At 35.3% G+C, this 15149-nt stretch overlaps 1 protein-coding gene across 1 annotated transcript in view; it reads left to right on the top strand.

Annotated features, from left to right (window-relative positions):
* Positions 1-13478, top strand: part of rxfp2l (relaxin family peptide receptor 2, like) — a 47872-nt gene extending 34394 nt beyond the window's left edge. Inside the window, exons 11-18 of the mRNA XM_088596797.1 lie at positions 3007-3078; positions 5651-5722; positions 6481-6552; positions 8301-8372; positions 8576-8805; positions 9636-10046; positions 11179-11394; positions 11901-13478. Coding sequence (XP_088452923.1) covers positions 3007-3078; positions 5651-5722; positions 6481-6552; positions 8301-8372; positions 8576-8805; positions 9636-10046; positions 11179-11394; positions 11901-12094 — 1339 coding nt within the window. The 3' untranslated portion in view covers positions 12095-13478. The remainder of the gene's footprint in view (positions 1-3006; positions 3079-5650; positions 5723-6480; positions 6553-8300; positions 8373-8575; positions 8806-9635; positions 10047-11178; positions 11395-11900) is intronic.
* Positions 13479-15149: the final 1671 nt, after the last annotated feature.

Raw genomic sequence — 15149 nt, 5'->3', positions numbered from 1 at the left:
TTTTTGCTTATTAAGATAAAAAACCTTTTTGTTTTCAGTGTGTTGGTATAATATCCTCATGTGTAAGGTTAGCAGTGTAGCAAATTCCACTTTGACAATGAATCAAAGTTTTGTGTAGACCACCGTGATGGACAAGGTGTGCACAATGATGAATCCTCTGTTGTGTACAATGGACCAATCACTTTGGAGATCCATGTGTGATGGTCTGGCAAAGAATGTCTAGTCACTATGGCACTCCTCTGATTGATTGATGTCAACCTGGCTGCATTGTGCTTCACAGGTGAAGTCCATGTACTTCACTTACTGCCCTTCCTGCAGGCTCACCCTGGTCTAATAAGATACAGCATGTCAGCACATATTGTATTGCTATTGTTGCTCATGTGATAAAGGCTTTCTTGAGATGTGAGGCCAAGGCAGTTATATTGTATATGCCCTACTTTCACAAAATGAGTTCCAGCCAACATTTGTGGGATACAAGAGGAAGGGGACAGAATCCCACAAGACAGCTTCCGCACACTGCTGCAGAGCGTGTGTTGCAGATGTATGGCTTGTATTTCTTCCAAACCTGGTGACACATGCTACTAAATTCTGACTGTCACTCTAGATCCCCGGTTTATGAACCCGCTTGGTGATAAATGTTAATCAGGATGATACATTTACATATGTCACATCAGTTCATTAAATGCCATTGTTACTGCTACAAAAATAGTCATTTTCATAATAATAACTTCTGTTGCACTTACACATTTGACTTTTGATGCTCAGTATTTTTACGCGATTTGTACATTAGAAATTGGATCATTTCGTGTTAAAATTGTTGTAAAAGCTGAGGATATAGCTTTGTACATTTGGGAAAATAAGTTTGTTATGCCTTAAAAACATCAAACTTTTATTATCAAACATAATGTATAGATTGTGCAATATTAGTTTTAAATGTATACTGTATATACTTTTTTTATTGGTTTCTTAAAGATCAAGTTGAAATGAAGTAGAAATGCCCAGTGTTCCTGTGGTCTACATTCCTTGAATAATGAAAAATTACATAAATATTTCTAATTAAAAAGTATTTTATGTTTTTACACTTACAAAAGTTTTAAGTGTGGGATACATTTAATCTGGATGATTCCGGATGACTATTTTTTCTAACTCATACTTTCTTCACTCATGGGATCCTTATTTTAAAATCATTTTTTGTTAAACTTTGTGAAATACATAATTAAGATGCACAAGCCTAGAGAACATAGTTATTAGTCAAGAGTTTTGAGCATTTTATAAATGGCACAGTTCTTCCTGAGGATATCATGATCTGAAATAAACTTGGAAAGTTTAATGACGTTGGCAGCTTCTATCACACAATGAAACCTTTAGGACATTGTCTGCTGGTGCTGATAATGAGAAAAGCCAGAAAAGAAAATTCCATTCATGTGATTGCTGTCTAAGTATTAGGAGATTAGTACTTTCTGTATAGAACAGCAATGCTCTGTTAAGTTGATGGTGAAGATGATAATACAAATATCTAGCGGGAGCAGAGTAACTTTTAACATGGACCAGAGTTATTACACTAAATATCAAAGGTTATTTTTAGATGACTGAAATGGATACATACTGTACATATTTAGACAGTTAAGACAGAATTGTGTGTAGCAATTGTACACGCAGTATAAAAGCACTGTTTTTTGTTCATATAAAGTACCACAACACTTGTACACATTAAAATGTTTATTAATCATTACTGGATAATTAGAGATTATTTATAAACTATTACAAAGTATTTTCATTATTTCTGAAAAAGCAATGTTTTATATTTTGTATCAATGACAGATATTACCTTCCTTTCATTTCACTATAAAATATACTGCAGCTTTCCAATAGCCTGGAGACTAACACTATCTGGAAGGGTGCTTCACTTCAAATAACTATTTCTGCTCTTAACACACTCATCTTTTAAGAATGATAAGATATTTATTGGCAGAGGGGACAGGTCTTGATTGTACTTCCAGCAGATAAATTAGCTTTGAGTTAAGAGAAAATTTTACCCTGACACATTGCAGGCAGTCTCAATGGATTGTAATTTCACATTAGAATTTCTGTTGTTGCCTTACTTCTTCACCCTTATCATCACTGTCGTCTTGGAATGTAATGGAAATAGCCACTTAGAAGACACACAGATTTTAGGATATGTGAAATGTTGCTCATCCAGTTTCGTATTGTTGTCCTTCACATTTACAAGCTTCTAAGTTAATACCTAGTTCAGGGAAAACTTACTGCTAAGTGTATTGTATTTAAGGTACCTCATATTTAAGACACCTTCTGCAGCTACTGTATCACTGATTTTTATATGGTTTATAGGTAAACACATATCAGTTTGTTTGTGTATTTCTGTTGAACTCTGCTTAGCATGTGCATATGAGAATTTCATTACCTGCACAGAGCCCATTACTTTTTTTGGTAATTAGTAAATGATCAAAGAATTGCAAGGAAGAGGTTTTATCAATTACCCCCAATGGTCGTTTTAATTGGTCTCTTCCTCCCTTGCCTCTACCTGCCTTTTTTGGATTCATTTGATGATGTGGGGGAGAAGTAGCTGGTATACTGCCCCTTACTCCAAAGTCAGATGTTACTTACAGGTCAGGAGTTGCCTGAAGTCAAAGTCAAAGGTCAATAAAGCGCATATGTTTAGTGCATTTGTTGCCTAAAAAAAGACTAAGAAAAATATCAAGCAAGTCATCTTGATTTTCATGGTAGGATTACAGAAAGTTGCAATGATCCCCACTTTCTCCACCTATCTTTAACATTATCTTTTATCTTTAATCCTTTTCAATTTCCATTGAACTATAATTGTATAGGTGGTAGACTTGATGGTAGAATGCACAGATGCTCCTATAACTTTTTCCTTTTACTTTTAACTTTAATGAATGCAAGGCAATAACTACACAAAAAAGCCACATTGTGGAGTAAAACCAATCATAGGAAGGAAAATATCTAATATTTTTTGCCCTTTTTCAGAGCGCTACGCAGGAACCAGATACAAATGATTGAAGAAGGAACATTTTCCACAATGCACAAGCTAATAGATCTGTAAGTCCTCTGTCTTGAATTTGTTACCTTTTATTAAATTAAAATGTTAATTTAAAAATATCACCTTCCTTTTCTATTTCAGCTCCTAAAAGATACTTTTGTCAAGAACTCTTATCTGTCATCAAAACAATCTCCATTACTTTTCTGAGTGGAAATGAAACATAGACCTAGAGAATAATGTATCTGTCAACCACTATCCACATTGCTCTGGAAGCTGCTTTCCACCTATTGCATCTCATTTTTCCTAATTCTGGCATTTCTATGACCCTTCAGTTTTATGTGCTGTATCTAAGACATGAAAAACGCACATGATTGTGGCTTTATCTTCATTTCTATGAGCTTTCTGAAAAAAAGTAAGGAATTTCCGTTAGCCTCTTTCTTGCGTTGTTCTGTATGTCACCCCTGTAGTGTATAATGCAATTTTGAGGAGTAAGAGAAAAAAAAATCCCAAGTAAATATTATAATAAAGGACCAATATGACACCAAGAGCCACTTCAATTCAATTCCAATGCTGAAAGCAAAATTACAGTCCAGCCTAAACAATTTACACTGTGCATTTAAGAACACAGTAACAAGTAAGGGAGGTTGCAAATAAGAGGTGTAAATTAAGCCAATCTAACTCATATCATTGCTGGTGGCTAATCATTCCATGTCTTTATAGACGTATATGGGTATGACCATCAGAAAGTCACAACTTAAAAAAATGCTACCTGATCTCAGGTTCAAATGCTCCCCTAGTTTCCACTTGTGTCTTCTGGTTTGTCTTTCACTTTAGAGTCTGAAAATGTCAATTGGGTTGACGCAGTCAACACTGTGGCAGTTCACCTTAGAAAAGAGCTGAAGTTACAGGCAACCTGCCACTAAAGCCTGCTATATGGATCAGAATTTATAGTCACAGTGGGGATGAATTTGGAAATTACTGGTTAATTGGTAAATAATTAACAGTAGAATTATTATGTGGGTGCACTACTTGGCTAGTAGTAGGAGTTTGGGAATTTTAGAGTGAGTTCCATTTGTGGTTGTACTGAAAAAGATTATAATGAAACCTACTGGATTCTACTTTTTTAAGCCATTGTCAGTTTTGTATATGCAGACACTTGTGCCCACCCTGATTTGTTTTTTTTCAAGACCTTCAAAAACCTTCTATTATTTTAGTCAGTCAGTGTAGGACATTCCTTTTAGCTCAGGAAAATATTTAGACTGCAGCAATATATGTTTTTGTAATACTGTATGTTGACGAATATTGTAGACACTATTTTAGATTAGGTCTTTGACATTTACAGTACTTACATATTTGGTCCTTGATTTAAATGCTGTACTTTTAAATATATATCCTAACATTCTACCTTTTTTTCTTGCTTCCCCACACTGTCTAGAATATGGAAATTATTTCATTTTAAATCACCAAAGTATTTTTCATACATAGCTTCTTCTTACTGTATATCTCATTAATTGGCATTTTAAATATATCTTTTTTGCTCCATGAATGTATTACTTGGCAGATGAAATTTATCATAGTTAATTGCTAGGTATTTGCCTGCTTATACATTGTGCTAACAATCTTTTTGAATTTCCTCTGTATCTTCTACAGCTTTTCTAATCCTTTTGCCTTGGTCATATCTGCAAACCTCACCAGTTTACAATTTATAACAGAATGTAGATCATTAATATAAATTGCGAAGAGCAGTAATTATAACACACATTCTTACAGTACATCTCTAATAAAAACAACCCAGGGTTTGAAAAAACAATTCAACCCTTATCTGTAGTCTATTTCTACTCATTAAAAGCTAAAATTTGCATGAGCAACCAACATGAAGTGCTGTTGTACAGTAGTTAAACGATCACATTTACTAAGCAAATTTGAAGGACTCATCATCAGTTGTTCTTCTTCCTCAACATTTCCTCCTCTCTATGCATTCATAAACCTGAAATGTTGTTTTTTGTACTAAAAACAATCACTGCTAACTACCAGATGGAAAAACAACTACAATGATTAAATGAGTAAGAAGAACAGAAAAATTAAAAATGATTTTTGCACACAGAGTATATTAAACCAAATATATATGTAAACATACAAATCAGTATTCCTCCATGTTATCTCCAGGGTGTAGTCCCACAATGTAATTTCTCTATGTACAAATATTATTTTATGCCCATTTTAATACAAAATAAACTTCTGTGGTTCCTCATCACCTCATCTGTTGCCTTGCTAGTCTTAAGAGTGCTATGCAGTGGCTAACGAGAAGTTACAAATTAGGCAACAAAGAAAGGAAGTCACCCTACCAAATAGAACTGTAAGGCTGAAAGAATTAAACTAAAAGGTGAAAAGCCAAAGGTGAAAAGGATACCATGAGGCATCAATCATAGAGTGTATTGATACTCTTGCACTAACATGGAAATACAGAAAAAAAATAATGATGTCCTTTCTCATTTTCCTCAATTTCAAATGTGAAAGAGGTCAGATTATAATGAGAGGTCACTGTCACAATTACCTATTTCAGCCTAATTATGTCTTCACTTTTACACTTTACTTTCATGCATAATTTAGTACTTTGTCTTCGTATTTCAGAGACTTGTCTGTCAATAGGATACAAGACTTGACTCCATCCTTGTTCAGAAACCTTCACAACCTGAAGCAGCTGTAAGTATTTTCACAGAATTATTTTCCAAACCGCTGTTTGAAAAGCTAGTTTTCAAGAAGGAAAATTCCATCCTAAGAATACTTTTTTGCTACACTATTGTAGCAGCACATTGTATAGCTTAAAAAACTAGCTGCTAAATACTACAAATACATTTAGCTAAATATAAAGAAAAAAATAAAAACAAATCAGTGAAAAAAATATAAGATTCCTAATCAAATCCTAAGGAAAAAATGTAATCTAAAGTTTGCACAGCAACATTGCTAAATGTTCAAGCTTTCTGTGATATACTGTAGACTATGCATTAAACTAAAAAGTAAATAATGATGGCAAATAATTTTTAGGGTTTCGAATGTAATAATGAGATTTTTAAAATATTATTACAGCATTTTTTATGGGTGTTCACCTGAAATTATTTTACTGTATATGTTCATTATTCCATTCAATGATCCATTTTCATTAAAAACTTTGTCCTTAGAGAATCACAGTGGCTTCATTATTATTTTTCCTTTATGTTAGCAGTCATTATTATTCAAAATATGGAATACAAACATTTCAGCAAATAATTAAGACTACAATGTGTTTATTCGCCATAATTTCCTTCTCATCAATTCTTGCATTGTCTGTTATAAGCTACTATCTGTCACCTTAATTGACAAGTCACATCTGGAACATACTGTACAACAAAGCAGATTCGATTCTTGTATTTATTCCTTAAAACATCATGATCCCATACTACATTTTGTGTTGTTTTTTTCAGGAACATTTCTCACAACCCTTTGACTCACATCTATGAAGACCAGTTTGACAACTTTGTCAATTTGCAGTCACTGTAAGTAGTCTGTGTATGTTAAATTTCACATTTTTACATTTGAGCTGAAAGACAAAAAACAAAACACATTTTATATTGGGTCAGTACTGGCAGCTAACCAACAGTTGTTAATAATAAAACCCATTAGCTCTATAACAACCAATTACCAGTTTTGATGTATATTTCCAAATTGAATTTGTCTACCCATTATCAAAAAGCTGCTTATTTTTGAAAGGGTCATGGTAACCTAACTTATGATGAAATTACCCACTTCAGTCAGGACTACACCATTTTTGTAAGCCAGTAACTGCAGGATACACACACCATCTAACAGGGGTAATTTAGAGACACCAACATAGCCATACTGATGGAAAAAAGAAACACCTCCTCCTCCACACTCTGGCCCTTCCGTCTGCGTGGAACAGGCTGAAGAGTGACTCAGGCTGAAGAGTGACTGTGAAGAGGACCTGAGTCCATCGCAGCCTCTGTCTGGCCCAAGCCAGTCGGGTGTGACGTCTAGAAGGTGTGTGCAGAGGGCCTCTGACAGGTCGCCTTGCTCTGAGGCCAGCAGCATGGAGCCTCACTGTCCTGTCACTGATGCAGGCATTGTGTCTGCCGGCAGTTTCAGCAGCAGTACGGGTAGCAGATCTGAAACAATCTCTCAGATGGACCAGTCTGATGTGTGGGTCCTGCTTTGGTGTGGTCACTCGAGGGTGACCGGATCTTGGACGGTCATCTGTCCTGCAGGTCTGCTATAACCTTCTCTGCAGTCAGGACACAATGGAACGGCTTACTCCATAGTGTCTGGCAACGCTGGCACATGACATGCCAGCCTGCAGCATGCCAATGGCCCTCTCTCTTGCTTCTGGTGACATTCAAGGCATTATGGAATGCACAGAAAACTGACTAAGTGTGGCCTTTTTCTTGCAGTGACCTAAGCTTTGAATTAAGGCCTTTTTAAAGGTGACCTGATCAGGCATTGTTCCACCTGGACCTCATTGGGTAAAAGTGCACCTAATGAGCTTCGTGTGATTGGCAAGTTGCAGTGCTTCACTGAACAAGCTGTATTGCTGGTCAGAGGGCTTAAAACAAATGGACAACTTTTAGTGAAAGTACAGAAGCTATAACTATAGTATTCTCATTTGACAAAATGTTGCATTTCTTTTTTCCATCAGTATACTGTATATAGAAAGTGGAAGGAAACTAGAGTAATGGGCAAAAACTCATGGTGAGCAGAATATTTTTTTAAATCCATACACATCTCAAGTCCTATTTTTTCCATTTAGACTCCAAATCCCCTGCCTTTTTCCCACTAGAACTGTACTGTTTTAATATCCAGTTCTCTCCCTATTTTAGTTAAAGGGTTGAAGATAAAAAAAATGTGAAAATATCTACAGTAATTGCTCGATCTCCTGGCAGAGTTCCTGTTCCGCATTCAAATAAACCATGTAAAAACCCTGTTTGGATTGAAACAGAGTTTTTTTTACCAAACTGGAGGCTGATAAACTGTCAGAAAATATATGTTTGGGGTTTTCTTTCTAGTGATTAGTTTTTAGCTGTTTTTAACGGAGGAACACTTTTTGCTGGTGACTTACAGTATACAATAACAATGCATTGGTGCACATACAGTACATTATAATTGTGGCTTAAAGACAAAAAAACACTAAACGTTTATTTAATCACGCAGAGTGAATGCTTTACCCATAACAAGCAATACTTGTATATGAGTATGTCTTAAAAGCTGTGTGTTAATTTGTGTTAACTTTTAGGGGTATGGAAGGAATTGAAATTCCAAACATCAGTAATCGGATGTTTCGTTCTCTTGGAAATCTTTCACACATGTAAGTGAGGCATTAAAAATTAAGTATCTGGCATAGTATTCCCATAATACTATGCCTCATAATTCTTAATTTGTACCTTGAAGAAGAAATATGACAAGAATTAATTGTCTGTGGTTATTTGCTTGAGTAACTTATCTGATTATAATATATAACGATGCTTTAACGATTTACTGAACCATTGCTTTTTCTGTGGCTTCATTTAGATATTTTAAGAAGTTTGAGTACTGTGGATACTCCCCCAACGTTCGCAGTTGTAAGCCGAACACAGATGGCATCTCATCGTTTGAGAACCTGTTGGCTAATATAATCCTTCGGGTGTTTGTGTGGGTTGTGGCCTGCATAATCTGTTTTGGAAACGTATTTGTGATATGCCTACGGTCCTGCATTGCTTCAGAGAACAGACATCACACTATGTCCATCAAATCTCTATGCTGTGAGTAAATCTGCATTCTGGGAGAGAGGTGCTGGGGCCAAAATTAATCAAAAACAATCTGGATTCAAGAAAATGCACCATCCAAATGCGAAAACAAGGTATAACACAAGAGGAACAGATTTTGCGTTAACAGGTTTTTTTGGTCAATGCCAAAAAAGTTAATTGAATATACAATCAAACCTTTAAATTCATCACTACGAACTAAAATCATCCTGTTTTCCACAGATTACAAAGTTTGCTTTTTTTGCATGTGTATTTGTAACACAACTGTGTGATATTTACAATGGTAGACTTAAGGAAGACACAACACTACAGAGTCTTTTCTCACTGTTTGATGACTATTTACCCCAAGGCGGACTGAAGGGTTTGGCTAACTTCTCTATGGCGTCTGTGGGTAGGTCAGAAGATCAAGTAAAAGATCAAAGCAAACCCTTGCAGGTAGAAGATTGTGCTCTCACTCTCCGACAAAATGACAATGTACAACTGGACCAAGCTAGTGCACAGGTGTTGTTTGCCCTGTATAAAACAGCTCTGACCTCCACAATGTTGTCTGTGCTCTAAAAGCGATTTGTTTACCAGTATACAAAATGTTCTCATGCAGCTACTTAATGAAAAAGGTTTTAATCAGAGAACAGTTAGTCATATTATACTCCCATGTCCCACTTATTTGCATGGTTTCTCTTTTTTATTTTGAAACAAAACTGTAGATGAAGATGATTGAAGTGGCATGTGTAAAAAAAAAACAAGTTATTACCAAAAAGGGATGAATTTCACTTACCACTTAAATATATATATATAAGAATAACAATTCTGATCTGTTTATCTCCCAGGTGCAGACTGTTTGATGGGAGTCTATCTCTTCTTCATTGGAGCCTATGATATTAGATATTGTGGTGAATATAACAGACATGCTCAGCACTGGATGGAAAGCTTGCAGTGTCAGCTGATTGGTTCTTTGGCCATGCTTTCAACAGAAGTATCTGTGATGCTTCTGACCTACATGACCTTAGAGAAATACCTGTGCATTGTCTTCCCTTTTCACAATTACCGAGCAGGGAAGAAACAGACTCTTTCAACCCTCATTGCGATTTGGATTCTGGGCTTTATCATTGCTGTAATCCCTTTCTGGGACAAGAACACTTTTGGAAATTACTATGGAAGGAATGGAGTCTGTTTCCCTCTGCATTCTGATCTCACAGAAAAACCAGGAGCCAGGAGCTACTCGACTGGAATATTTCTTGGTAAGAGACCTGAATAGAGAAGTCCTTAGGGCTGTTTGTGCAGTTCAGGATAAAGTTTAAGAGGGATGTGTTCTTTTGTTCACGGATTAAGTTTCCATTTCATCTTATTTTACTCCAAGACATGCCATAATCATTATAGGATTTTCATCATCCAGCGTGCAAGATTGAATTCAACCATTTGAAGCTTTAAAGGTTATCTCTCACTCAACTTAACATTTCCTGCAATGGATAAGGTCAAATGAAAGACTGCATTTACACCTTCTCTAGATGAAATACAAACAAAAGTTTTCATGCAAAGAAAAATGAAATGGGAAGAAATCCTCTTTCTCTTCAGTGGTTGAGATTGAAACACTTTTTAATAAGAGAATATTGAGCTTTCTCTTCAACACCTATTATTAATCATTTATTTGGCTGGTATTTTTACCCAAAACAACTTACATTCGTACAGCATCTGTATTTACTTTAGTAATCTGAGAAAAGTAATTTACTAGAGTATAACAGCAGTACACACTTGATATTTGAACCAACAACTGCCCAGGTTATAAATAAAGTTCTCTAACTCCTATCAGGGCAAGCAACAGGTGCAAGGCAGGCTATGCTCTGGATAGGACACCAGTCCACTGGATGGCACACACAAATGCAAACACAGACACGCACACACTTTTAAACCATAAAGTAATCTCATTAGGTCAATTATATAACCTACTGTAACAGTAGGTTTGACATTTGACTTTGAAATTAAGCAGTTAAAGGCTTGATTACATAGTGGAGATTAGATAAAATGAAAATGAACAGGTTTAGGGAGTCCTTAGGACTGAAAATGGTCAGTCCAAGTCTAAAGCCAACACCTTCACTGAAGCCAGTAATAATATGAAAACAGTATAGTCGAGTATTATTATTACTGTATAATCAGTATTATTGATAGCAATTATGTTTGGCACATTTTGAAAATGTTTACGAATTCTATCCAATATCCTGATGCTTTTGAAAGGTGTTTTTATAAAAAGTCTTAATTGCAAATTTTAGCATTTGCAAGCAATGTGGGATATTCTTCTATTGGTGTACAAAACATGAGTTCTGTTTTTTTTAATCATTGTATATTTGAAGCACTGCACTTTTCTCTCTTTTTCAGGCCTGAATCTTTTTGCTTTCATCACCATTGTCTTCTCATACACCAGCATGTTTTATTCAGTGCGGAAAACTGGTGCCAAAACAGCAAGGCAAAGTGTCTTTAATCGGGAGGTGGCCATTGCCAAGCGATTCTTCTTCATTGTGTTCACTGATGCTTTATGCTGGATACCAATTTTTCTGCTCAAAATCCTCTCACTGTTACAAGTGGAAATTACAGGTAACATGTCCAGACAAAATAGTTCTGCTCTTTGTTTTGAATTTGTTTATTTGTTTTAGCAAACTAAGTTTAAATTGACATTTAGTTATTGATTGATTTGTCAGAACACTAATTTTGTTGGCTTGGATTTCTGGTCTATTTTAAAGCTTTTTTGTGCCTGTTTATTCTGGATTTTACACATGGCATTAACAGTTTCAGAAGGGCCGTTATTGCATCTGATGTCTAGATTGATGGCTGTAATGTAAGGACACATGTATTGATCAATTGGTTTTCAAGTAAACCTCAATTCAGAACAGAAATGATAAAAATACTGTTAAGAAACTGATAGGTCACAAAAAAAGGAATTATATTCTTATGAACTTAGAAACACAATATAATTTAGAATTTTAGATATATGTCATTTTTAAAAATTCAATATATATTTTTAAAGTATACAGCTTTGCTTTTAAGGTGAATTGCTATTTTATAAGACTCCTTTTGTCTTCTATTTCATTTCACACTTGTAGGTACAATAATCCTGTGGGTTGTGATTTTCATCTTGCCCATCAACAGTGCCCTAAACCCCATCCTCTACACCATCACGACTGCTTCATTCCAAGAACAACTGAAGCATTGCCTTGAGATGAAGTGGCAGAAGCTGGGAGTCAAAGAGACCCGTCACAGCATTTCCATGATCACCACTCACACGAATGCCCCGTAGGTACAGCAAATGACTGGGATGACAAGTGCCGGATTGCAGGATGTGCTATCATATTTTTACACGAATGCTGATTCAAACCAGAGTGAGAATCCATGTTAAAAAATCAGTTCCCAAATCAACCAAAGAAATTGAATAAACCCAAGGTGTGTCAAACTGAACAGAAACATACAGTAGTGACATTGATTTCACCTGCCTGCCTCTCCCTACATTTTCTTTCCTTTAGCTTGGCAGCAGCAGATGGTCTTTATTCAGCTATAGTCAGAAAAGTATGACAAACTAATTATCAAAATGTAATTGGGCATACTGTACCATGATCTGTCTTACCCATCCTGCTCATATAAACAAATGCCCAAAAAACTAGTCTTTGAATCTTTGGAACAGTAAGGAAGGATTTTATGCTTTGCTTCCTGTGCAAGAGGCTTAGATGTGAGCTTTGCTGTCCATGTTAATAAATATTCAGTCCCAGTAAGTCCTTCGCAGGCTTGGGGAGGACTGAAGAAAATTGATTCTCAAGAATTCCAGTCAGTATTTATGAGACTCCACAGATGCCAACAGTGGAGGACTACATCAGTGTGTAGAATCACCTGAGGTAACTCTATCACTTAAATTTACAGTAGAAAATATTGGTTTGGTATGGTTTTGCCAGTTAGAAGATCCATTGTAAGCCTCTAAAGAGAATTTCGTTAATGGTGTAAATACAACATTGTGTAACGTTTGTCCTTTCCAATGTAATAATATATACAGTATAACTACAGGTGTAAATTGCATTTCAATTATGGTCAACTGCAAGCCACAACAGTTTTTACTAAAAGTCTATGCACTACTTGTAGTCCATCGACAACTTGATGTGCTTTTTATCGTTTGAGTAACCCAAAGAGGAAATCAGCATCACGGTTTTATCATTATTTCTTGTATCAGGCTGAAAGTTAAATTAAAAACACATTTGGGAGCTCAGCAAAACAACAATGGTTTATTAGCTGTATTTTTAAACAAATAAAAAATATGTCAATACTAGCTACAAAATAATGTATTTCCAGATCCACTATGCTTTCCTTTGAAACCCAATACTTTTAATTTAGAGGTATGCTCAATATAGAATTAATAATGAGATATAAACAATACTGTAAGCCAATACACCACAATACCAGGAGAAAAGGTTAGATTCAATTCCTGTGGACCAAGATAACAGCAATAAATGAAACTCAAAAAAAGAATAATAATTGTTTTTAAAAGCAAAGAGTTTTTTGGAAAACAATCCAATATTTCTGAAACAAGTACATAGCCTTACAGTTTATTGTTACTTTATAAGGCTTTATTTCACCCCACCACCAGCCACACATACAGATATGCAGGATTTTACCTGACATTTCTAACAACTGAAAAATGTGATAGTTTCAAGTGAAGTTAAAAGAAGTCCCAATTCTTAGCCAATTGGCTTTACATTTCACTAATAAATTTTGATATCCATCTGTTTAAAATACAATAGCATTAGTGACACTTGGTCAAAGTGTAGAAAAAGCCAAGATTTACATTCTGAGGAAATGCTCCATGGTATGTCAGAATGATGAAAATAATTGGAATTGACTTTTACTTGCAGTACAATTTGGCTTTAGTCATTTGAAACCTGCCACTATATTAACTCTGGGTTCTTGGCTTTGCCAATTTGAACCTGTTACATTGCTGCCCTCCATTGTAATATTAATTACACTTACATGTTAGGGTCAGTTAATACAGTAAGTGCCTCATTTGTGTCTTTTGCTGCTTTCAATATTCACTGTAACCTTGGTTAAATAAGAAGCTTTCCAGTTTTTATTATTTTAGCAAGAATGTCAAGCTCATTTCAATTTTTTCAAAATAATTTGTACCTAAAAGCAGGGAGGAATGGTGGTGAGGCGTGAGGCAGTTGGCACTGCTACCTTACTGATCTTTGGTTCTGGGTTCAATTTCAGACTGGGGTCATGAATTTTTGAGAGGTGCTTGACCTATGAAAAACTGGTTTGTTAGGTTGATTAAGGTCTCTAAATTGTGTCTATGTGTGTGTGTGCCTTTTGACTGACTGGGATTCAGATAAGAGTGCAATCCCACTGTCTGGCATAGGCTTTGTTTACCATGTCCTTTACCAAGACTAAAAGCCTGCTAATAGTCTTTATGCTTTTAAGTACATCCATCCTTTCTATAGCAACATTCTTAACAGTGCATGCTCTTTCTAAACCCATTTTATACTGTTGTATGTAGAGGACAAATCAAATTTTCAACATTCTGTAATTGCTTAAGAGCTAAGACCTGAAACATAGGAAAGATCTGAAGCCTAAGCTATCAATCTATGTAATAAAATGTTTTCTCCAAAGAAAAAAAGATTACACGTAATGTGAATTTTAAAAATAGAAGATTTAGTTATGGTGTAAGTTTTATAGTCTTTATTCACTAAAATTCACATTCTTTCTCCATGTCATTAGTCATCCTGATTTCTGTAGCTTTATTAGTCTACTGAGAACTATCCTGCATGAGTAATATCACAGACAATTATGTATGCCCTGTGCAAAAACAGTTGATTTACATACCATCAAGCAATATATACAGTATAAACATTATAAAACTACACAATTTCTTTCAAAGTATAAAGCAAGCTTGAAGCCTGCAATGCAAAACAAAAAAGTTGTTTTGTAAAGTTGTTACTGAGCTCTTGTGAACTGTACTATTACCAGTAGAGTTTCAATACAAAGACTACCAAAACCATGTTTTTAAACTCATCCAGGAACATTTAGCATGCAAAATGTTGGGATGGTAAAAACTGGAAAGCAGAAAATAGGTCTGATGCAAAAAGAACGAAATATACAGCTTGATGCTATATATAGCACATCTAAACTTGCAGGTCAAGAAATTCAGAATATCCAGACCAAGTGGTTGAACGTACAGGTAAATATCTTCAATATATTCCCGAATTATAGTCAAACAAATGGAAAATATTTTAATTAGGGGGGAAAATAAAAAAATGAAAGGTAAGTTGGTTATTCTTACCTCCAAATCTGCAATCTGAAAGCCTCATAAGTGATCC

The sequence above is a fragment of the Lepisosteus platostomus genome, chromosome 10, assembly GCF_059453375.1.
Source record: "Lepisosteus platostomus isolate fLepPlt1 chromosome 10, fLepPlt1.hap1, whole genome shotgun sequence".
NCBI classification, from domain to species: Eukaryota; Metazoa; Chordata; class Actinopteri; order Semionotiformes; family Lepisosteidae; genus Lepisosteus; species Lepisosteus platostomus.
Note: the sequence above shows the minus strand (reverse complement) of the source record. Positions and strands in the feature narration are given on the sequence as shown.